Below are 26,463 nucleotides of genomic sequence, written 5' to 3'. Positions count from 1 at the left end.
CTAACTCTGATTCTTCTGCTTCTGTCTTTTACTGAAAAGGGTTCTTATAATTACTGCCCCCGCCGCCATCATTAGGTCAGCAGATCAAAAAATATAATTCAATCTGCAATATTACTTTCCCCTTTGTTACATAGCATGTTCTCAAATTCCCAGGATTAGGACCCAGACATCTTTGAAGAGAGCCATAAGTAATCATTTCAGAAAAAAAAACAGAGCAGAAAACTAACTGTACTCACACCTCCAGGTCCCCAATGTAGGTAACTGCCTGGGAACACTTACATTCTTATCCATGATGTTGACTCATTACTAGCTAATTTCTCATTCATGGTTGAATCAACTGAACATTTTCTCTTTGTCCCTCATAAGGCTTTACATTCCAATATAATATTCTATCCAGAAACATGAATAAAGCAAATCAGCCTTTTTATTTTTATTCCTTGATTCTTCTGGAAAACAGAATTCTCACACCTTCCCACTTCTCTCCTAGCTCTGAACAACTTCTACCTTTCCCTGCACATTCTCTACTTCCAATCCCTTTACATTACTGAATTTTCCTTATATTTTTATTTTCTTTTTCATTTATTCTGTTATTTCCTCAAACACATGGGCAAAGCCTTAACTTCTTTAATGTCCCCCATAGTACTCAAGGAAGTACAATAAACTGATGACCACCAATAAATATGCCAATATTCCTTTTCTTATATTTCCAAAACTATTCAGATTAGAAAGTTTAACTAATTAAGACCATCAATAGCTATTTTTTAAAAAAATAGCATCAATAGGAAAAGAGATGTTTTTAGAATAAAGTTAAACCAGCTTTATTAAAGAAATATTTTAAGTATTTGGTATCAAGTCAGATCTATGGTGGTTTAGCTAATTCTAAATAATATAATTCCAGTATATGATTTCCACAGCATAGATCTGAAGGATTATGTTAATTTCCTGTGTATTTTTTTTTTGGGGGGGGGCAATAGTTTTCTCCTTATTTTGTAAAGTTTGGTTTTATCTCAATATATTTACATTTATTTTCTTTTATTGACTTCACAGTCTGTGTATGTACATTCACAATCTCACCAATTTCTGAGAGAGGTAGTTGGTATTCTTTTCTCATGTCAGCCAACTTAGAAATTGCAAGGAGGAAGGAAGCAAAGTGCTCTTGAATTCTGTTGTTGTATTCCTTCACCACTGCAACAAATTCCTTGGGAAGATCACTTAGAATTACCTAGGAACAATGAATCAGATTACCGTAAATATATATATTTTTAAAGCAGATTACCAAAGTCTGTGAGACACAAGGTCTTAATATATTTAAAATCTGGATGAAAAAATATGTTTAAGTATACATTTATTATTTATAAAAGTATAAATATAAAAACTAAAAAAAGCACTTGGGATTCTACTGTTACAATATGTAGATAGTTAGGTATTAATAAAGAAGGGAGCAACACTGGCTACGCCTAATTACCTAGTAAGCTACAGCTTCACAGGCACCCCAGGGACAGCTGTAATATTCTTGGCCAAAGGGACGTTCATTCTGAGCAGGCTGGAAAGACCGGTTTTCCAATCTCCCGAGGGAACAACCCGATTATAGGTTGGAAGGATAAACAGCCAGGGGGAAATTTCTTTGCTGAGTGCCTGCGCAGTAGAACCAGCTGAGGAAGCAGAACTTTGAGGCATGTGCAGTGGGAGCCAAAATGGTGACCATAAAGGGGAGAAGTCTAGCCTGGGAAGATCTGGGGAAAGAACTGGATAGAATAAGGGCACGAAACCCTAGAGGATTCAGGAAAGGGACTGGATGGGGGAGGCACCAGCATAGTCCCAGGAAGATCATGAAATGGATTGGTTAGTTTGAAAGAAAGCCTGCTCTCACCCAAGCCCAAGGAAATATCATGGAAGCTTAGCAAAGGCCAGTCTGGGTAGCAGCTACATGGGCCGAACCAAAGCACCAATCGTGGGCCGGACATGAACAGACACTGTGCTGGACTACTGGAGCCTACGATGCTGGGCTAATGGCAGAGCAGCTCTGGGTTCTGGCCCTCCTTCCAGGGTTGGTGGGGACAAGCGCAGGCCTGCAGACCGAGAGGCTGGACTTCTACAGCGAGGAGTGGAGAGACACTGCGCATGGTGTACCTGGTCCTTTGTTTTCACTCCGGCAAATCTTGCCACTATACCTCAACTCTTCCAATGCATGTATCCCTGCAATGCATTTCCTGTGATATCGTGGAAGAAGCCTATTTCCTTCAGCAACACTACCACCCAGGAATATAGGTTATAAAGATTTGGCTGTATAGTATTTTCTTTCAGTCTTTAACAGACATACTTTGTTGTAGTATTCCCTTTCTTTTCTGTCTAAAGTGTATACTCAACATTGTATCTGGAGTATTTTCTCATGTCATTTAATATTATTTGAAAAGATGAATTTTAGTAGCTGCATAATATGACCAAATACAGGTTTGCTAAAATTCATCTAACCATTCTCTTTTTGTTGAGTATATAGGTGGCATCTAGTTTTCAATTATAAATAATTGATATATTACAGTATGAATTGTGTCCCTCAAAAAAATCATATTTTGAAATCCTAAGGTTCAGAATATAGCCTTATTAGAAAACAGAGTCATTGCAGATGTAATTAGTTAAAATAAGGTCATAATAGGATGTGCCCCTAATCCAACATGACTGGTATTCTTATAAAAAGGGAAAATTTGGATAGAAAAACACACACATAGGGAGAATACCTTATGGACACGAAGGTAGAAATCGGGGTGATGTGTCTACAAATCAAGGAATGCAAAAAAAAAAAAAACCCAGAAGCTAGGAGAGAGGCATGGAACAGATTTTTCCCTGTCTTCAGAGGTAACCCACCCCGCCTAGATTTTCTGCCTCCAGACCTGAGACAGCACATTTTCATTGTTTAAGTTGAAACATCTAGTTGGTGGTACTTTGTTTTAGCCACTAAGAAAACTAATAAAATAACACTTTTACATCATTTTAATTTCTTCCAATTATATCATTTTTATAAATTCCAAGAAGGAAAAATAGTACATTAAGGAATATTTTAAAGGATGTATGTATTTACAGTGCCATCAACATAACTGTCCATTGTAATTTTTGCCATATTAACAAGTGAACTATACAGTATCTTGTTCATATCCATTTTTTACTTTTGATAGAAGTATTTTACATTTTCTCTCTTTTTTTTTTTGTCATTTGAGTACATATTAAAGCTATATATTTTATCACATCTCTTTTGCATTTGAAGACTTACTAAACTGTCATTAATTGTAATTATTCTTCTAATGATCTTTTTGGCTTTTTCAGTAGTCGACAGTCATTTCTTCTCTAAGTGAAAACAATTGTTAAAATAAGAGCTAACACTTGTTGAGTGCTTTCTAAGTGCTAAGCACTCTTCTAAGCACTTCGCATATATTAATTAATTTAATCTTCATAGCAATTCTTTGACGTAGGTACTATTATGATTCCCAATTTACAAATAAGCAACAGTCCCAGATAAAGAAATTTGCTTAAGGCTATTTATGTACTAAGTAGCAGAGCTCGGTGGGAGTCCAGGAATCACTTTGGCTTTAAATTACTCTACCATACTTAATGTTCTCTATGCTTAATAATTACATCATATTTTTAATTTCTTGTCATTTGGCAATGAGTAGAATTCCCAGAACAATAATTTCCAATGGCTGTTAAACTCAGCATTCATGTCTTCTTGTTTCAAATTCAATGTTACTGTGGCCATCATTTCACTATTAGATATAATGAATGAGATCATCTTCAAAGTAATAAAAAATCCTATGTTACTCACTTGCTAAAAATCTCTAACAGGAATACAGTTTTCTATTTTTATACAAGACCTCAATCTTTTCCTCATCTGAGAAGTCACTGTGTATACCAAGAACTGACTGAGGCATGATTAACATGTAACCCTAGTAAATGACAGCAAAACTTTGTTATTGGGAAAATAGAAATGTATTGCATGTTATAATGGAAAAAATTTACATAATATTATAAGGTTATGGTATATACAGTTTTTCTTACCACTGAGTGAGAAAATTTCTTTTTAAAGTTTTTCACACAGGGAGAAAGATACTGTCTTCCAAAAAGATGAGCTAACACCACCACTAAGGTTTCCATCACTTCTTTAGAAAAGCTCTTTTGGCCTGTTTAAAATAAGGAGTTTAATTTTTCAAAACTTTAGAGAGCAAAATTCATCATTTTAGAAATATACTGAGCCAGTTCTTAATACCTAAACTTAAAATTTCAAGGTAACACACCAAGTTGAAAGAGTCACTTTCCATATCTTTGGTAATTTTTTTTTCATTTGTTCAACAAATGTTTATGTTTTTTAGTTTATCTTTATTGTTGCAAGTATTACAGATGTCATCCTTTCTTCCCCCATTGACAAGCTCCCCCCACACACACACACACACGGGCCTTTCATGTATATATGCATATAAATTCTTTGGTTACTCTCTTCCCATCCCCACCACTCTTCCCTCTGAGATTCTTATTACTTCATAATAATGCAGACTTATTGACCTTCTACTAACACAGACTCTTGGTATCCTTGGATCCACTCTTAGCTGTAGGAATAGCAAATAAGGGGAGAAAAGAACAGCCATTGGCCTTTACTTCGGGAACTGCCCTGGGTGCCATCAGGGCTATAAACCTTCCCTTTGCTGCTTAGTTCCACCACGTGTGTTATAATGTGTCAGCAAGACAACCAGAGACGCACAGCCAAATTGTAAAGGAGCGCTTTATTCTCACCGGCAGACTGCGGAGGGCTTAGTCTCTCCCCTCAGATCAGCAGCCCCGATTCTCCTTGCTCCTCGATTTTAAAGACAGAAGCCCCATCCTTCTTCCCCGCCTCCCTCCGAGGACAGGTACAATAGTGGGTGTGACAGCGATTACAGAAGTCGAAATGAGCATTATTCACCGGGCTCAGGGTACCTGCAAATGCAAATGCCTCCCAACACGTGGGGCAACTATAATCTTAGGCAAAATTCCTTTACTTCTAGGGGTAATTAACCTGTTATTGAAAAAATATTGAGGCGGGTCCATTGATGATAAAAATGGGATTATTTAGTTGCTTCAGCCAAGAGGTCTACATAAGAATGGAATCCAGTCGCCTTAGCCTTGGGCCCAGGTCAAGTGCTTCTCTCTTCAGAACCTACTAGGGAATGAAGGCCTTGTCCAAATTCCTTGTCTGCGGAGCGTTAACCTGCACCACTCTGTCTTTGGCACACATCACGTTCCAAAGAAGCTCACAATTACCCCCATTCAACATGTTCCTGATATTTCTCTCCCTGGACTATTTGTTTCCTACCTTTCCATGTACTCAAATTCCTGCAGTATTTCAGGGACTAAATATCAAGGGAAAACCTGTGCTTGATCTCCGAGATTTAATGGGCCACCGAATCGAACCGGGTGCCATGCTCACACTGATAGCCCCTTTGAGAACTTGGAATCCAGCCACAGCTGACTAGACTTCGGGAGAAAGGCAGAGCCTGAGGGAAGCTCTCAAAGTTTAAGCAAACAAACAAAAAACCTCTCAGATAGATATGTTTATACGGATAGTATCCTGGCAAATGTTTTTCAGGGTGTTTTTTTTTATTCCTTTAATGTTGTGATACATTACTCATAATATTTATAAAATAAGTAAAATTTAGTGATGTTTATTTTCTGTGATCCTTTTAAAAAATACAGATTAATAATGGATTAAGGGCTTTATGGTTTCATATATTCGGAGTTCTAAGGTTTATTATATAATATGTCCATTATTTTTAATGTCATTTTAACAAAAGTTGGTAACTTACTAAAAATAAAATGAGCAGTGGGATAGTACTTATATATTGAAGTTCATCTAAATTTATATCATATCACTTTATTTCTCTCTATAGCAAATTAAGTTTCATTCTGTTAAAGTTATGGAAAAGAGAAAAAATAATTTATAATTTTAAAAAGTGAAAATCATGCCCTGCCTGGTTTGGCTCAGCAGTTAGAGCATTGACCTGCAGACCAATGAGTCGCAGGTTCGATTCCAGCCAAGGGCACGTACCTCAGTTGTGATTCTTCCCCAGCCTTGGTCAGGGTCATGCTTGAGGCAACCAGTCGATGTTTCACATCAATGTTTCTCTCTCTCTCTGTCTCTCTCTCTCTCCCTCCCTCCCTCCTACTCTGTCTAAAGATAAATGGAAAAATATCCTTGGGTGAGGAAGGAAGGAAGGAAGGAAGGAAGGAAGGAAGGAAGGAAGGAAGGAAGGAAGGAAGGAAGGAAGGAAGGAAGGAAGGAAAGAAGGAAGGAAGGAGGGAGGGAGGGAGGGAGGGAGGGAGGGAGGGAGGGAGAAAGATCATTACAGTGGACAACAGTAGGATGCCAATATATTCCTATGGTTTATATGTGACTTTGAACTGTTACCTTTATATTTTACTCTGATACAGCCAATGATTAGGACCTAAATGTGACGATATCACAAAGAAGCCTGGTTTTCATATCAATAAACAGATATAAAAATGATAAATGAGTGATTTTACATATATTACTACAATTTATTTCATATATATAATGTGTGTGTGTATATATGTATATATATGTATATACATACATATATATACACATACATAAAATGCTAGTTTGGTGAAGGTGGAGGGATAAGGAGAGTGTCCATGGGGGGAAAACGAAGAGGCATCTGTTATCCTTTTTTTCTATTTTTTTTTCTTTATTAATTTTTTTGTGAGAGGATAAGAGAGAGGGAGAGACAGATAGAAACATCAGTGAGAAAGAACACTGATTGGCTGCCTCCTGCATGCCCCCCACTGGGGATCAGGCCCACAACCTGGGCATGTGCCCTGACTGGGAATCGAACTGGCAACCTCTTGGTGCATGGGTCGATGCTCAACCACTGAGCCACAATGGCCAGGCTGTAATACTTTTAACAATAAAGATAAATTAAATAAATGTCTTATGATTCTAGAATAATAATACTTATTAATAATATTTATAATATAATACGAATAAATATAATTATATTTCTTATTCTAAACATTTTTTGAAATTTAAAGTACATTAAATGACCATGAAAATATTTATAGTACTTTACAAATATACCATGCATATAGTAATAATATATTTATAAACATATATAGTGATATGAAATAAGAAAACTGTTTGAAATACATTTAGAGAAAACACAGTTAGAAGGTCACACTATCCAAAGTGGATGCACTCTGGGGAATATATGGAAACATGTAAACACACATGTGGTCTGTGTGGGCGTCTGTGCAGATAATTTAATGAGTAAATATTTGGAAAAATAGTGTTTGCTTACCATTTATCTTGGTTGGAATACACAACTTATGAAACAACCCTTTCTTCAGCAAGCTTACTAAAACAAAGTTTGCAGGCTCATGGTAGTGCAAATGTGACACCAGGCCAGAGTATCCGATGGGAACGCATTGTTGATTCAGGTATTCCTAGAAATTAATTTACACATGTTGACCTTAGTCTCTAGATCTCAGAAATATCACACAAATAAGTTGTTAATAAAGTACATTTTAGTACAATAGAGTTAATCATGTGTACTAACACCTTAAGCTAGGGGAAATAGGTTTAAATCTTACCTCTCTGACCAAGAATTGCAAAGAATATATAAAGTAAAACTTTAGCATGCACTTGACATTTGGTTGATTGAAGGACATCAATGAATGTTGGAGAACTGATAATGCCTATACATACATATATCAAAATATCAAGTTAGATATTATGCAAATTTTACAGCATGTCTTCCAAATGTAACGTCCAAAAGAAAAACTAAACATTTCTATTATAGAACAGGGTGCTATATCTACTATGTACTATATATAATGCATGATATATTTTTTATATTTTTAATTGGACATTGAATATGGCTTTATTATATAATTGTAATTATAATATTCATTATAATTAGACATTCCACAATGTTTTATAATATATGTGTGTGTAATAGAGAATGGAAAGAAAAACTTGAGGGAAAGACAAATAATTACACCTTCATACACGATTGGTGAGAAGTAAAATAAGATATAAAATGTAAAATCAAGAATTAAGAATGTTTCTGTATCTTTTACATTTTTCAGCCATTAGTTATTTCTTTGAAATTTTTTTAAATGTTTTAAACCAAATATAATTGTAGAATAAAATGCTTATTTTCTAATATACACAGAGCCCGGGGGTAATTATAATAGGACAATCATAGTCTTAATTTTCCAAATGTTGGCAAGCATGAAAATTAAAGGCATGCTTTTGTGTCGAATAAGAGTACTTATAAAGCAGACTCGAATGTTACAGGAGTTTATTATAGCACATCATTACTTTATTCCCTTCAGCTTATGTAATTTATTATACAATTGAGCTTAAATAATTATATTTATGTAAGTAATTTAAATAATAGGATACAGTGTACCTTTGCTTTGGCATCCTCTTTGTCATCTGCTTTGGCAACTAAAAGCATAAGTCTGAGAACCAACGATATGCCTAGAGGAAATTGACCCTTCAGTTTGGGCACATTTGACTTTAAGAGCCTTTCTATCTTATGTAATGGAATACCATAGAAGAACACGTTTCCTATAAGATCTTCTCCACGTCTTCCTGCACGGCCAGACATCTAAAGAGATGGTCACATAACACTTAAATCATTTCAAATCTTGTCTCTATAAATGGCTCGTGTCTACTTTATCTACTGTACCACGTGAAACATTAAGTTTTCAAATATCTTGAGAGTTTTTTGTTACCTGGTATATTCATTTTAGCCAAGTTTAAAATATTATTTTATTTTCCAAATATATTATCAAAGTATATTTGGTTTTTTAGTAATGCCTATGTTTTAAGATCATGACTTTTAAAGCAGGGGCAATTTCTGTCTTATTTACCAGTGTATTTCCAGAAACTAGTCTGAACTGAGAACACTGCAGATATTCAAATTATAATTGTAGATGCTTGGCACCTTTGGGTTCTCAGAGGATGTGGTTGTCTCTTATTCATGCTATTTTTGCTTATGTTCAAAAAGATTGACCAAAGCAGGAATATTCTCAGTAAGCTAATCTATTTAGTCAGGCAGTAAGTGCTCAAAATGTCTTTAAATGTAATCATAGTCATACAATGTCATATATCCAGAACCCATTTTAAAATGTTGTGTTACTATCCAAATGTTTTAAAATATACATGATTTATCTTGGTTTTATCTTTACTAAATAGATGTTTCCAAACCCTATGTATGCAAATGTAACACAGGCAGGTTGTCTACATACCTGTCGAAAGTGCAAGGCATCCAAAAAAACAGAATCTTCCATAAAAACAACAGATTTACATGGCATATTAATTCCCAAAGCAAGGGAGGAGGTAGCTGTCATCACCTAAGTGTGAAGGGTAAAAAATAAAATAAGATAAATTTAACACAAAATGTATAAATGTATGCATAGTCTTTAAATATTGACTAGATTAGACCTCCTGAAATTATTCTAGTTGAGTAAAACTACAACAGGAAGCCAACATCACCAAAAAAAACAAACTCTACATTTTCTTTTGGAATAAATAGATAAATAGCTGTCTCATGGAGATTTACATTCACGGTAGTGTTTGCCTTAATATTATAATTATCTAGCATTTTTAGATTGTGAATCACAGCCATTCAGTAAGCTTTTAATTTTTTGCATAAATAAAAGCACTAAGGTTGTAAAAGGAATATTGCTTTTATATGAAGACATTTCTAAGAAAATAGTAAGGGATAAACTCAGAGAAATTGAAGAAACCAGATCACATCAAGCATTAAAAAACCACTCTATTTTAAAATAAGCAGGTGAAAAAAAAGGTGGGAAGGGGAGACATCTATAATACTCTCAACAATAAAGATAAAAATTGATAAATAAATATAAATAAATAAGTAAATAAAATAAGCTGACAAATAAAATAGATCCAGAGACACGAAAGTAGGAAGCAGACTGACAAACCTCAGAGGGAAAGGGGGTGGGTGGGAAGGGAGAGAGAGCCAAAGAACTGATGTAAACAATATATGCAGAACCAATGGACACAGTGTGGTGAAGGTAGGGTGGAGCAGGGAGGAGGGGGTCAATGGGGAAAAAAGGAGGGACATCTATAATACTTTCAACAATAAAGACAAATTAAAAAACAAAACACTCTAGTCTTGGCCAGGTGGCTCAACTACAGTATTGTCCTGTGAATCAGTAGGTTGTGGGTTCGATTCCCAGTCAGGGCACATACCTAGGTTGCAGATTCGATCCCCAGCCCCTGCTGTGGCCGTGCAGAAGGCAATCAATTGATATGTCTCTCTCACATCGATGTTTCTCTCTCCCTTCCTCTCTCTCTCAAAAAATCAATAAAAACATATTTTTTAAAAATGTTTTAAATGTTCCTCTTAATTACAGTTACTAAGTTCATATGCATCAGTTTACTTAATATAATTGTTATACTTGAGAATCTGGCTACGATTTTATACTGTTAGTCAATGTTTTAAATCCTTTTGTCTGCTTTCTCGGTTACTTTTTGAGTCGTTCAGATGTTTTCTATGCCATTTATTTTTCCTCTGTAGTTTGCATGTGGAACACTCAAAGTTTGTTCTTTCAGTAGGTACTGACAAATTTACATAACTGTACATATATTACAAAAGTCCAAAATTAATCATAATTTTATCTTCCCTTTAGACATTATCTCAACCTCTGATTCTGAAATATACACTATTCTAACATATTTTCCTTTTTTTATTCCAAAGTTTTACTTTAATTCAATAACAAAAGTTTTCATTTAACCATATTTGCATTTTTCTAGGATTATTCTTTGATATATTTTTAATCACCTTTCAGTTTCCTGAAATTAGTTCCATTTTGCCTAATTCAGAATTTTTTTTTCAAGCAATGAGGCAAAATGGCAAATACTCTCAGTTTTTATTGGTCTAAAATTCTCTACTTTGCCCTCATTCTGGAAAACTAATTTTGCTGTGTATAAAAAGCTAAGTTGGAAGTTACTTTCTTTAAGTTTTGAAGGTAAAATTTCACTTATTTCTGGCTTCCATTTTACTTTTGACAAGTCAGATGTCACTCTGTTACAGTAATCTATTTTCTCAAGTGATTTTAATGTACTTCATCCTCAATGCTGCTTCCTTACACAGTATTGCATATATTAAAATATCTAAATTAAGACTAGCAGAACTACAAAGAGAAACAGAAAAAGTTACATTAAGAGTGAGCAATTTTGGTCCATCCAGCCGGTGTAGCTCAGTGGTTGAGCATTGACCCATGAACCCAGAGGCCGCCAGTTCAATTCCCAGTCAGGTCACATGCCCAGGTTATGGGCCCAATCCCCAGGGAGGGTAGTGCAGGAGGTGGCCAATCGATGTTCTCTCTCATTGATGTTTCTATCTCTCTCTCCCTCTCACATCCTCTCTCTCTAAAAAATCAATAAAAAAAAAATTTTTTTTTTTAAAAGAGTGAGCAATTTTAACACTTCCTTTTCTCAACAATTTACTTTTAATAATTGACAGAAGATACAAAATTTACCAGTAATACAGATTTAAATTAAGAAGCCTCACTGTAATCAGCACTTACAGAACACATATTTTAATGCATATATAGAACAAGTTGCTAAATAAACTTTATTTTTAGAACCCTTTCAGATTTACTGAAAATTGCAAAGATAACACTAAGTTCCTATACTCTACACCCAGTTTCCCCTATTGTGAACATCTTAAATTGGTCCAGTATATTTGTAACAATTAATGAAAAATATTGATACATTATTATTAACTAAAGTTCACACTTTTCCCAGATTCCCTTAATTTTTCCCTGCTGTCCTTTTTCTGATACCCAGGATATCCCATTACATTTGACAGGCATGTTGCCTTTGACTCTTCTTAGTTGTAACAATTTCTCAGGCTTGTCTGAAAGAAATCAGGGCTCTTTGGAGACATGACTTTTTCTAAGACTGGGGCAAGAAATATACCAGATGAATGAGCATCCTACTTTGCCAGAAAGTAAGGACGTGCTCCAAAACAAACAATGCACAATAACGGAAGCGTGCCCAAGGGTTACGGGAAGCAGGTGAACGGGCACCCAACTGCCAGAAGAGGAACAATCCGAACAAGAAAATAAGTCAAGGAGCATTGAATGATAATCCAAAGCATAACATATTGATTATAAATAAATGTTGGATACATAAATGAACGAGAAAGAAGAGACACAGCTCTTGTTAGAAGAATTCTAAGTAATTTATGTCGATAACTCCAACTATAAGGAGGTAAAGCAGAACTGAATGACCTACTCTTTAAGTGTGTGGGATCTGCATAGTGGCTTCCTTTCAAGGAGGGCAGCATGGAACGTGAAATGAAAAGGGAACTTTGCAGTAGAAAAGTCTGACAAGTAGGATCTCAGCCAGGTGCTGAAGATTGCCATCCACAGTGCTGTCATGCCCATCGTCTCTAGCCCCGAGACAATATGATGAGAATGGCACATTCCCTCTGTGGTCCTCCTTCAAGAAACATATAGATCCCGTGTGATCATGAGAAAAACATCAGAGACATTCCAACTGAGAACAGTCTACAAAATAGCTGATCAATTATCCTCCCAACCATCAAGATCTTCAAAAACAAGGCAAATCTGAGAACTGTTACCACCAGGAGAGCCTAAAGCGGCCTGACAAATAAAAGGCTGCATCCTGGGTGGGACTGTGGAACAGAAAAAAAACAGCTGAGGAATACCTGAGGGAGTCTGAACAAAGAATCAACTTTACTTAATAAAAATGTATCAATATTAGCTAATTATAACACATGTACCATACTAATGCAAGATGTTAATAACTGGGTGTGTGGTATATAAGATACTTTCTACACTATTCACAACTCCTTTTTTTATCCATAATGCTCAAAATTTGACAAGGTAAAGTAAACAAATATAGTCAATCTGGAAAGAAAGGTAGCAACGTATTTCTCTAGGCTGAAAATTACGTTTGCTCTTTGAAATAGTTATTTCACTTTTCAGAATCAGCAGATCCCATCAACATTCAGAAATGATGACATATGTTTATGAACAGAAAATGTCAACATTAGCCGAATATGTAAATGAATTATATATGTATATTATGAGGCACTGAAAAATGTTTATTATGTAATGCTAATTAATATACTCTTAGGCAAAGTATACAGGATCCCTAACTGCATATACATTATTTATTAACTATGTAAAATGTATTTAAAAGAACAGAATATAACATGCTACAATGTTAGCAGCACACCCCTCCAGTGGAAGGATTATGGGGAGACAGATAGAGTAATTCTGCTATAAACTGTCAGGGAACATTTCCCCCTCTTGCTCCGGCCACAGGAATGAAGGCACTGCTTTTAGGAAAGTTATCCTCAAAGTTCACCAACCTTGACGTGCTTCATTCTGAAAAGCATCTCTACAACTTGTCTTTGTCTGTGTTCCATGGCACCGTGATGATATCCAATGCCCCGCTTTAACAGACTTTTCAGTTTGTAACTTTGTCTTGTTCCTCTCAGTCTGAGTAAGATCTTTGTTAAAGTCTGAAATACCCCAAACAAAGAATCTAAAGTATCAAATTAAAGCATTTATCCTTCAACGTATCGATGATGTCACATGTAAAAAGATTACTTAAGAATCATTGCAGAGTTGGACACACTTCTAAAAATAGCCAAAGACTATTTAAACTACAAAATGCCCATTATATGGTATTTTAGTAGAATGGTTTCATAGTACTCGACATTCAAAGCTTGATATCTGTTTGATACAAGCAAATGCAACCCAATTATATATGTGGTGATCCTTTCTTCACCCATTTCTTCACCAGGAACATGCACCCCATTTTCTTTCCCGTATCCACTGAGTAGCTGAGGCCTAGCTTTGGTCCCCAGTGTTTAATCCCTGGTTACAGCTCTAATGGACTGAACTAAGGGGTCCAGCCCACCCTGGGGCCATGAAGAAACACTGAAGGGAAAGCATAAGAGGTGGGTGAGGGACCAGCGTGCCCTGAGGTTAGTACCCAAACCCATCCCTGCTTAAATTCTCAACTTAGTCTGACTTGCTACCAACCCAATTTTGTTTTATTTTTATTTTTGCTGTTAATGCAAATCTAACTTACTGGATTTCTTTCTTATTATCACTTCTAGTCATATCTGACCAGTGTGTGTTTTTTCTCTCCGTATCCCTCTCTGTCTCTCCTTTTTCTCCTTTCTCTCTCTCTCTCTGAAACTCCCTGTGTTTATTTCTGTACATATCTTTGTTTATCTCTGTCAGTTACTGTCACTGTATCTCTCTCTTCTTTTTTCTCTTTTTCTCCCCTGTTCTCTTTTTCATCCTGCCTCTCTTTTTCCCCCTCTCCCATAATTTAAGGAACGAAAAAAGCATAAGCAAGTAATAACCACATTTCTCTGTCTATGACATGAACAATTTGGTCAACCAGCAAGCATTTTATGACTAACCATTGTATAGGGTGTCTATTCATGTCCCAGAGTTAATTTTCTGAATGAGTGGTGGCATTAGGGAGAAGTATAAGACAATCATAACTCCACAGTTTCCAGTTTGAAGAACTTGATACAAGGTAGGTAAAAAACAGACAAGGAAAAATTTTCAGAAGACAGACAAATATGATTTTGAGGTTGGTTCTTTTAGCAAGTTGTTACTTAAGCCTATAGCTTAGAAAAAAGATTTTACGTTTAATTTTTATGTATCTGTCTACATAAAGGAATAGTTATAAACTTCAATTAATAAAGACAGTTGCATAGATACTGGAGTTATACTTTGGCACAAATCTTCAAGCTGCTTTTAATAACTGTATAAACTCATACAAATTATCTTAAGTTCTCCAGCCTCCAACTGTAGTCTCCCATCTATTGCTTCAAGTTTAATATACATTAAGTATGTTGTGTTTTATACATTCTATATCAAAGTATAGACACTGTATACTTTTTATGTGCTAAATTGTGTGTCTCCAAAAGCTCTTATCCAAGTCTTAACCCCCAGTACCTCAAGATGTCACTATATTTGAAAATAGGGTCTTTACAAATTCAATTAAAATGAGGTTATTAGGATGGGCCCTCATTCAACATGACTAGTGTCCTCACAGGAAGAGAGAATTTGGACACAGACACATGAAAGGGAAAATAATAAAAAGATACAGAAAGAAGACGGCCATCTGCAAGCCAAGGAAAGGGATCTGGAACAGAGCCTCCCTCATGGCCTCGGACGGAACCAACTCTGACAACACCTTGGGCTCAGACTTCTACTCTCCTGAACTGGCAGAAAATAAATTTCTAACTTTTAAGCCACTCATTTTGTGGTTCTTTGTTACAGCAGCCCTGGCAAGCCAATGCACACACCTGAATGTATCCTTGTTTCTTTTCTTTTACCTGATTATCCACAACTGTACGGTCAGCATAAGTACAGTCTGGAGAAGCTTCATAAAACTTCTTAAGGTTTTTTTTAATTTCCTTTATTTCAGCTCCCAATACAACGATTCTTTGGATTCTAGCACCTGAATCTGAATTTAAAAAACTGAATATAAAAAGTTAAGAAAATGAGTAAATATATTGATTATAGCATGTTCTTTTATTTATTTATTTATTTTAAGTTTGAGGTTATGTATATAAATGCCAGATGAAAAGAATTTCAGGTAATTCAAACCCCAAACTGAATGCCTCTATTAGAGAATATTCATCAGGTCTTCATTTCCTCAATTGTCTCTTTATCAGCTACCATTTAAGTATACTTTAAATATCTGCATTAAGCCTGGCTGGTGTGGTTCACTGGTTGAGCATTGACCCATGAACCAAGAGGTCACCGGTTCGATTCCCGGTCAGGGCACATGTCCAGGTTGTGAGCCAAATCCCCAGTGGGGGGCATGCAGGAGGCGGTCGATCGATGTTCTCTCTCATTGATGTTTCTATCTCTCTCTCCCCCTCCCTTCCTCTCTTTCTAAAAATCAATACAGAAAAAGTATTTAAAAAATAAATATGTGCATTAATATGCATCTAATATGAAACAGAAAAACCTTCTGCACCTCTCCCATATCCCATGCCAAGGAAATTTTAATTTATTTTCAATATCCAGTAGAACAATATTTTTACATTAAATTTAGAGGAAATTTTTTAAAATTTTCCTGATAACTACATATAAATGCAAATTCATTCTAGTTGAAGAATAAAAAAAATGTATCTGCCAGACTCCTCTTTTTAACATATATTGTAATTTATTTTCTGTACATGCCAAACTTAGCCTTGAGAGATGATTAGAGTACTTCTCAGTAAGTCATTGGGTGAAATGACAAGCAGAGGAAGGGTGACCAGCCTGCCGGGCCATTAGAATGGGCCTGTATTAGCCATTCCAGTTGCAATTTCACTCTTTTAAGATCAAACCTATTCTATAGGACACCCTATCTCAGAATTATAGCTGAAACAGTCAGAAAAGACCAATTTACTGCGTTATGGTTATTATTTCTCTCAAGAGTAGGTAAGGACAAATACTAAAAAAGAATGCTGAGTAAGGGTGAGAATTGTGTAAGTATTATCAAACAAAGTTATGTAATAAAATTTATATATCATGTTTTCTGGGTTAATTTGCACATTAGAATGAAACAAAAATAGAGGCACTTCTTCACATATTTGTATAATTTATGTTAAGACAATAAAGGCATAAAAATATGAACAGCATATTTCCTGTATTATATTCAAAGACAAATGTGTTAATGAACTTGTTCTAACTAGTTAGCTGTTTGATATTTTAATGGCTACCTTTGAGAAGTGAATATAAACAATTGCACAATTTATTTTTAGCAACTTTGCAAACTTGCAATTTCTAAAAAAAACAAATCTATAATTTGCATCTCTAAGAAAAAAGGAAAGAAGTTAGTACAATGAAGAAAACTAATGTAGACTATTGTATAATTATTAAAATGCTCATAAAAGCCTCTTTTGGATGCCTCCCACAATGTGAAGTATAAATAAATGAACTTTATGTGTCATAAAAAGAGAAAAAAGTCACATCATCATGTTATAAAAACAAGTTTGAATTATAGAAACAGCTGAACATTCATACGTTTTATTAAACATTTAAAATTCCACAATTCAAGTAAAAAGACTCACGCAGCAATGTTTCTCTTTTGAGATTTTCTTGCTTTCCGTAGTTTCTTGTGCAAAATTTTCTTCTCTCTTTCAGAATTTGTATCATAACAAGAATATTGTTTGCTTATTAAATTCGTAAAAAGTTGTGAAGCTGACCTTTCCACTGAGTGAATGTTAAATCTAAATAAAAAATACATGAGAATTTTTAATACTTGCATGTTCTTATCAATCTTAAATATACCTCATATATCTTATACATAGCTTATAGATATATTTCAAATCTGAAAGAGATAGATTGTATATATAATCTCGTAACCTTTATTCATAATCTACCTTTAATTTGTTTGTTTGCTTTGGGGATCTCATTTTGTTTCAAATGGGACGGAATAAATTAGGTCTAGGTCTCCTCCCTTCTCCTCCTTGTCTAGAATATCTACACTTTGAGTCCCAACGCTTTGTAAAAGTGTCTTTAACTACCCTAGCCATTGTTTTCTTCACCCACTAAATTCTGAAGCACTTAATGTCTTTATCACACATTTATTTAAAATATACATTATGTTACACTGTTGAGGGACAGAGTACACTTTACAATTAATCATTTACTGTTTTATTCTCCTATGTCCCCAGAGGTGACAAATATCTCCTCATACTCACTATTAACACCTAGAGAATGCCTTGAATACTGAAATGTTAAGTAGCTGTTTATATATTGACTGGCTAAACTACTGAATCTGTTTCAAGGTCATATACAGCGACTCTTCCAGCGACATCAATTCCTCAAGGGCAGTCATGGCAGATTGCTGCTGCATCCCTGAGTCCTGGGCTTAGCACCAAGGAGCAAAGAAAAATAAACTGAATGTGAGCTCATTTCATCCATCTAGATTGATTAAATATTTCCCAAAGGAAAAATCATTATTTTAAGTATAATGAAAACATGATTGCTAATTATTTGATGTTGATACTAAGACCCAGCTTACTTTTCTTCTAATGCTCTGAAGGGAAAAAGAGAAAAAAGGTAACTAGCAGGCCGAAGGGCTTCCCTTTTTAGTTTACATGTAACCAGTTTTGCAAACAACCTACAAAACAAATACAGCAAGGTCATATGTATACACATATGTATGTTATATGTGTGTGTTAGTGTACATGCTCTCTTTTGGCAAATGGGCACTCTGTTTTATTGTTTTTTTTTCCTTATCTTTGATGGTATATAGAATTTTTCTAATAACTGGTGGGACAGAAATTCTACAGTACTAAACTATACAATTAGATTTTGAAGTATAATTTAATGAGAGGTGTTCCTTCCTCTTATCCTATAACCAACTTGGTATTAGAAATATGACTTCAACATAAAATTTCTCAAAATTTGGCCCTGGCTGGTTTGGCTCAGTGGTTAGAGCTTCAGCCCATGGATCAATGAGACACGGGTTCGATTCTAGCTAAGGTCGCGTATCTCGGTTGCGGTTCATCCCGGGCTCTGGTCGGGGTCGTGGAGGAGGCAGCCAGTTGATGTGTCCCTCTCACATCGATGTTTCTCTCTCTCTCCCTTTCTCTCCCTCTCTTCTACTTTATCTGAAGATAAATAGAAAAATATCCTCAGGTGAGGATTAAAACAAAAAAATTTCTCAAATTTTACCCTGGCAGGGTACCTCAGTTGGTTGGAGTGTTGTCCCATGCACTCAAAAAAGGTTGTGGGTTTGATTCCCAGTCAGGGCACATACCTAGGTTGCAGTTTGATCCCAGGTCAGGGTGCATACAGAAGGCAACTGATTGATGATTTTCTCTCACATAGACACTTCTTTCTCTCACTCACTCTCTCTCTCCCTCCCTTCCACTCTCTCTAGAATCAATAAAAACATATTCTTGGGTAAGAATTAAAAAACTTTTTTTTCAAAAGCCTACTAATATGAATTGGAGGTTATATATATTCTTCTTCAATCATTGTCTTAAAAAGTATTCAAATTCATAGTTTATTAAGTATAACCTTAAGTAAATGTTACTTACGAAAAAAATATTGCAGGCAGCCTATTCATTTCTTTAAGTTTTTCCACAAAATTGGGAAACATTCTTTTTTTTTCCGTTTCTGCACTGTCAAAAGTCTGAGGCGTAAGGTACTTCAGTAACTGATTCACCTGAATAAAATTATCATAAGTAAAAGATACATCATAAAGTATTTGTTATTGTGACGAAAAGATGATTTAATCAGCTAGCATATGTGACTGGAAATCAAATTGGTGAGGCTTAGCCTATTTTTATGGAGTAAATTAGAAATTATATCTAAGTCATGCATATTTTTAAATAGAATTAAAATCTGAGAAAACTTGAATGATATATTTCTACAATATTGTAATCGTTGTCTATGTACTATCATGGCATGGTGTGTGTGCATGGAGGTAGAGATTGTTACAAACTGATGTTGGTTATTTATAGAGTGAACACAGGGTATGGTAAGTAGGACTTAAACATAATGGAGTCAAAATTGCTCAAAATATACAGATCAGATGTTATACAGTTGTTCAGATTCATCACCAAGTTAATATTGAGGGTGAAGGGTTGAGGAGGCAAAAACAACAGGTGTATACCATGCTTGTCCTGGAAAAGCTAAGAAATGGGAACAAATACAATTATGTCAAAGTATTCAGCTAACTCCTCAAATGTTTAGGAACCCAGCTGTGAGAGACACAACAAATCAGTACTAACCGGATCATCTTAAATGTTGGGATTACATCAGTGCGCCGTTTAATATAAGCTCAAGGAGAAATAAAGCACAAGGAAACTCTTCTAGTTTTCCAAACTATATGTACCATGTTTCCTTATATTTTTGTTTATGTTGAATTACTCAGTGTATATGTCATGAATAAATAAACCATAAAAATTTTTGAAGAAAAAATATATGAACAATCTCTGCTCCATTATCTCATTTCTCCCACTCCATCAGCAAACTCACCCTAAGGAACACCAGGCAGATCCTTCTGCAGCTATCACAAGGTGGAGGTTAATCCACTCCACAAGAACCTGACAATTCATCCTGCCCTGGCCTGCGAGAGGACCCCCCACTCCAAGCTCAATCAATAGCTCTAGCTTCAGTAAAGGAAGCAGCATATTAAAGAAAATTTAAATGAGGAGGGTTGCTTCCTTTATGATATGGTTGCCCAATATTTTGAGAAAAAGTAGATGAGTTTAAGTTATAATTGCCTTCTAAAATAAAATTAAAAAAAAAAAATACACACCACTCTTCAGAGGACTAAATAGACTACAGAACCTCCACAATATAAGATTTATGGTCCAGAAATAACAAAAAGAAGACAATTCCCCCAAATAACAATATATAAAGAACAAGGGAAATATGATCCCTTCTCAAGAGAAAAAAAATTACCCCAGATAAACACAAGAGATTACAAAGATGTTGGATTTAGCTGATAAGGACTTGGAAGTAGAACAATAACCCCAGAATAAGAAGTTCTGAAAAATATAAATAAATAGACTCAGTGCCAAGAGTCTAAAAGAGGAAGAAATATGAATTTTAAAAAATAATCAACTAGAAGAGTAGGAAAAAATACAAAGGAAAAGAAAAAAGAAAAAAAAAAGAAATTTTAAACCATGAGACCTACAATAAATGTTCTTCCTGAATATAGTAAAGCTAGACTTTCTAAAGAAACGGCCTTTCGTGAACTTTAGAGAAACAAGAAAACATTATAGATACCAACACAGAAAAAAAAAGATTGTTAATGACTCTAAGACTCAAGTATGTCAGCTATGTCTTGTTAAATATCTGCTGAGAAGTCTCTCAATTCATAATGGGAAAATGGGTTGATGTCCCCATCAGTATAAAATTGTATCAAAGCCATATCAAACCACAAAGAAATGATATAACTAAAAAGGCAAAACAACGACAGGTTTATCTAATAAAACAATTGTGATAAGGTAATATTTATAACCAGCTTTGAATTAAAAATAATGAATATGGAATAAAATGATATAGCAAGAGAAAAAGCTGTCCACATAAATATTGACAAAAAGCAGAGTTTAGTTTAACTGTGCCAAAGGATGCCTGGTAAAAAATAAAATTGAGAAATAATTTTATTAATTTACTCATTTAACTGATATTTTATATATGTATAACCTCCTACCTGTCTACAAAAAATATTTTAAACAAAATATCTAAAATTAAAAAAAATCAGGGAAATAAATGTTTAAAACGAAAAATTTAGGTGAAAAGAATGTAAAATGTCAACAAAAGGTATTAGACATAATAGGTGAGAAGAGAATTTTCATGTTATGAATGACACAGCTTATTGCCACGAGGCATGTCATAAGTTCAAAGGGAAAGAAATGTATCACTTGTGCCTACTGGAGAGTATATTGGATGGAACTAATTAGAGCTTAGAGATTTGCTACCTCCTAAAATATGGTAAGTCAAGAGGACTAAGTAAAATTAAGTTTGAGCTAGGCTGGTATCTATATATCCCAGTGTGTTAAAAGCCAGATAATAGCAATCATAGATCAAAGATTCTCAACCATGTCTGCACTTTAAAAGTTCATAGAATATTATTTCAAAATTCTAGTGCCCCAGCCCCACACAAAGCCAATCAAATCAGAATAAGCTGCATTTTTTTAAAATAAGCAGCTAGTGTCAATACTTCTATTTAATATAGTAGCAATTCTTGACTTTGAGTGGTTTTCAGATTTGCAGATGACATAGTCTGCCCAAGTCAGTGAGCCATTTAAATTAAAAAAACACACATAGGTTCTTTCCCATGTGGAAAGAGAATGCAGAAAATAGCGATGGTTTGAAATTCTGCTTTCATTACCTGAATCACATTGATTAAGAAGTGATCTTAACCACAACTTTGGGCCCCAAGAAGTCAAAATTGTTTGATATCACACGTCAGGATACATCAATGAGTTTGACTATCTTCCTTGCCTTCTAACTGTCTGGTGGAATCAGCCCTGGGTAATGATGGACATGTGCCATTGCTTGTATCATTGAGATACTGTAGTACCCATTTTCAGGAAGTAAAATATCATCAGGATTTTATCATCACAAAAAAAGTTAAGTCAAATAACAGAATTTGTAATAAGGTAAGTTAAATAATACTTCTAGTTACTTCTAGTTTCTTTTGCCTACCCAACTAGTTGGCAACAGAAAGAGATTGGGCTTTCACTTATTCAACTAAGTAAATAGACAAAAGGTTTTCATTGGAGAAATATTAGAGAAGAAAATCAGGGTAACGACCCAATGGTATCAGAAATTGAAAAAGTCCTGTTTTCTTTTTTTTTTGTATATATAATTAACATTTATTAATTAGATCATTTTTAAAAGACAGAACTAATTAGAAAATGAATCAAATATTAATAAATGAATTAAAAGGACATATTTTTGAAGTAAAAAGTATATAATAGATGGGTAAAGTATACACCATTGAATAGTAAACAAATTTTTTAAAAGCTGAAAAAATTAACCAAACAGATGAGAATAAAATTGAAAAGTGATGTGTAGGGTACATTGAGAACATACAATGCATATCTAAAATCATTATTCCAATAGAAGATTGCATTAGTTACATATTACCACATAAAAAAATAGGGAAAAAAGTCCTGTTTTCAATGAAAAGCATTAGCCCAACATGAGATTCAGAAAAGATATGGTACCAGCATGTGTGGGTTGTCCAAGCTGGAGCTCAGGTAATGATTCTTTGCATTTCTCCACATCTAGCTAGCTAAATTCAAGCTAGAATAGCAAATCACGGCAATGGGGTATTCATCTACACATCCTTGAGAGCTTTATGGGTGATTTCCCCCTGAACCTAAATGGACACATCAGATCCATTTCACATCAATCTTAAATTTAAAGAAATCCTAAATTGTTTTAGTAACCTTGCTTGGGTCCAGCTGAATCCAACGAATTATTTCCTTTTTCAGTTCCTCTTCGTATTTCTTGGCATCTGCCTTCATAATTACTATTTTATTTTTGAAGCAGCTGAATTCTTCAGGTTCTAACTCCTTGATAAAAAAGAACCACAAATACCAAGAAAAATGAAGTCATCATCCTCTCTAAAGTTTTCCATATACACCATTATGAAGGAAATCTCTCAAGCAGTTATCCATATTCAGTTACAGAATTAACTGTGGATAGGCTGACAATTCTGTTCTCTATGTAATGGTTGCATATTATTCTGTTTTCATTAGAACATAACACATAAATGTTTTTAACATTGCAGTTAGCTTTAGAGCTAAAAGAAATAAAAATTTCCAAAATGTTTATTTTCAAAATGTGCGTGTGTGTATACTTATATATATATTACCCTGGCAGGGCACTGTTCTAAGCATTTTACAAATAACAATTCTGTTAACCTTCATAATACAACAACAAAGTAGATATTTTTTGGTTGAGAAAATAGAGAAAATTTAACTATTTTGCACAATTCTGGAGCATCGTGGCTCTGGAGTTTAAATTCTTAACAATGTAATGTGCTTCATTTATCTAAACAAAAATAAATACCATTTATGAATGTGTTCATTATTGATGGACTGCCATAGCCAAAGAACTAGAGATATCAGCCATAGAATGTATATATTCACACCTGCATCCTTGTCCATTCTGGCCAAACGTGTACCATTGCATCATAAAGCAGTATGCTTTCCCGTGGAGAAAACCCAAGGTCTATAGGAATTCCATATTTCTCTATCTAAAAACCATAAAATACAAAATTATTAATTTCATATCCCATATATATTGTTAACAATCTGGATACATACTCATTTTTCAAAGTGGTTTATACTCACATGGTTGACTGTGAGTGCAGCACATGGGTGATAGTGTTCAATGATAAAGTCATTATCCTTTAGGGAACACACATACTTTTCTATATCATTGTATCGCTCTTTGTACCAGACTGTAAAGATAGGATTGAAATGATCATTAAGATCTGTTTGCTTTCAAAACAATGACCCAATTATGATTTTGCAATAATAAGCAGGCCTAGGAAGAGCTATGCATGAGCCCACCGCCAATAAAACATTAGAAACATTGCTGTGCATTGGGAAGAACTTTGAAAGAGTATTCAATGTATCTATATGGGGTATCTGTGCTTTATTTTCTTCCTAGTCTTAATCTTCAATTATATTATATCATTGTTTTTCAGTTCCTGGTATTTAATTATTATTTTCTAATTTATTTCTCTATGTAATTTTGTAAAGCATACGTTTGTGTAATGGGACATGGGATAAATAAACAGAGATATAGATACACAATTAATTAGGAACATTGGGTATCGCTATTAGTATTACTATTATTATCTTATCTCTCTATCTTTAAAAATAATATTACCGAGTCAAAGAAAGAATAGATGTCTTATTCTTTTTTTTTTTACTTTTCATTTTCTTTAATCGAAGAAGCTGATAGTCTAAATATCTGTATTAATATTACACTTGGTTATATTCTTAGCACTACCATTACTTAACATGCTATTTATTTTATTTTATTTACTATTCATCTTGTTTAATCTCTATGTCCACATTAAAATTTAAGCTCCAGAAATGCAAAGAGTTTGTTTTCTATTGTAATTCTAGGAACAACAATGAGACCTGGCACACACCAGGAATTTTAATATTTGTTAAATAAAAGTATGAGTTTCACATACGGAGACCTGTAACTTTCAGTTGAAAGTAGCCAGAAAAATATAATATTATATTACTTCATAAAATTCTTATGAAAAAAGCCATGAGTATATAAAGTATAGCAACATTCATGAATTTAGCAGTCAAATGTTTAGAGTACATGTAAAAGAAAAGACACCATGATATAATAAATTATATATACCATTATCTATTGATTTAAATATATATATACATATCTATGTATGTATACATACATTTAAAATGTCTTGTGTTTTCCAATGAAAATAAGACATATTAAAATAGTTACAATAGACAGTATGATACGTCATGATGTAGAATATACTATGGGACTTGACCTAAAAGAATCAGGGTTGTACTTGAGCTGTGCCTCTAGACAATCTCTCTTAAATAATGAATAGATAGAATTTGAATCAAGTGTAAATGAAAGGTTATTCCAGAAAAAGGAATTTAAAAAGCAAAGGCAAGTGTTGAGGACCAAAGAATAACCCAAATGTCAAGAACATTCATGAAAAGAAAGGTTACTGGGGTCTGCCACAGGGATGATAGCACAGAACTAGACCACAGGTGAAACAATATTTGGAAGCAATGATTTTTCAGCAAACCAAAACTCAACTGCCCTCCAGAAATGTTTTAGCCTTTAATTTATTCTTACAAAAATAGGGAGTGATACATTTATCTGTGCTACAATTCCATCTTTAACGACACTGAATTATGCAGAAATTCACATTATTTTAAAATAGATTATCTTCCCAAAGAGCTTGATCTTCAAGTTTATTAGGTCCACCATTTGTTAGCTGTGTGGGGTTCAGCATGTCACTTAATCTTCTAGAGCTAAGACTCTTATTTAATTTCCTTTGCATCTTAAAACGAAAATATATCAAAACAGGCTCTCTCTAGATACACCTGTCTCTCTTCTGTTTGTTAGTTTATTTTGTTCATTAGATTCTACATATGAATGAAATTATATGATAGAAAAAATTGATTTCCCTTCATATTTGTAGTAAGAATCAAACTGTTCTACTTATTTGGCTGACAGCTGTCGACACATGGAGGGGGTTTGGGGGTGTGTGGAGGGATTGAGCAAAAAGAAAAAAGAGAGAAAGAACTCATTGATTCAAGCAACAGAGTGGTGATTACGGGGTGTGGGAGCAAGGGTGCGTAGAGGAAGAAGAGGGTATGGGGAAATAAATGGTGATGGAAAAAGATAAAAGAAACTTTGCCAAAAAAATGATTTCCCTTTAGATTTGTAGTAAGGATCAGATTGTTTTACTTATATAACATGCCTTAATATGTTACAAGCAGGTAGAGAGTGCTCAATCATTCTGAACGCCCATTCTCCTAGGTTAAGCTAGTCATACCCAGTCTAACTCTGTATGATGACTTTTCTGTTCTTTTTCGTTGTTGTTTCTTTGAAACTTTCAAGGCATTTTGTGATGGACCAGAATTTTCCATTGTGCTTTCAACATGTTGCCAGTATCTTTTAACTGACACCAACCATCTAGATGTTAAAAATATAAATATATTATCATCACAGAAAGAAAAATCATTTGTTTTCTAAGTCATTAAAAATTGATTCCAAGAGAATAAGAAATTTTAAACGTTATACATATTAAAACTATATTTATATTCACATAGCTTAGTTCATTATTACTTTTATGCAATCACCACAAACTGATACTTTGAGGTTTCTTATGAA

General features: G+C 34.3%; 1 protein-coding gene across 1 annotated transcript in view; it reads right to left on the bottom strand.

The window, feature by feature from the left end:
- Positions 1 to 26,463, bottom strand: part of LOC118643957 (probable ATP-dependent RNA helicase DDX60) — a 114,573-nt gene that overhangs the window by 19,055 nt on the left and 69,055 nt on the right. Inside the window, exons 20-32 of the mRNA XM_036282270.1 lie at positions 26,126 to 26,265; positions 23,913 to 24,022; positions 23,711 to 23,815; positions 23,004 to 23,129; positions 19,131 to 19,258; positions 15,420 to 15,564; positions 13,425 to 13,577; positions 9,298 to 9,402; positions 8,454 to 8,654; positions 7,630 to 7,734; positions 7,338 to 7,482; positions 4,048 to 4,169; positions 1,075 to 1,222 (exon numbers count right to left, since the gene is read on the bottom strand). Of these exons, the coding sequence (XP_036138163.1) occupies positions 1,075 to 1,222; positions 4,048 to 4,169; positions 7,338 to 7,482; positions 7,630 to 7,734; positions 8,454 to 8,654; positions 9,298 to 9,402; positions 13,425 to 13,577; positions 15,420 to 15,564; positions 19,131 to 19,258; positions 23,004 to 23,129; positions 23,711 to 23,815; positions 23,913 to 24,022; positions 26,126 to 26,265 (1,733 nt within the window). The remainder of the gene's footprint in view (positions 1 to 1,074; positions 1,223 to 4,047; positions 4,170 to 7,337; positions 7,483 to 7,629; positions 7,735 to 8,453; positions 8,655 to 9,297; positions 9,403 to 13,424; positions 13,578 to 15,419; positions 15,565 to 19,130; positions 19,259 to 23,003; positions 23,130 to 23,710; positions 23,816 to 23,912; positions 24,023 to 26,125; positions 26,266 to 26,463) is intronic.

Source organism: Molossus molossus, unplaced genomic scaffold, assembly GCF_014108415.1.
Source record: "Molossus molossus isolate mMolMol1 unplaced genomic scaffold, mMolMol1.p scaffold_m16_p_4, whole genome shotgun sequence".
Taxonomy (NCBI): Eukaryota; Metazoa; Chordata; class Mammalia; order Chiroptera; family Molossidae; genus Molossus; species Molossus molossus.
This window is presented reverse-complemented; position numbering and strand designations above follow the sequence as displayed.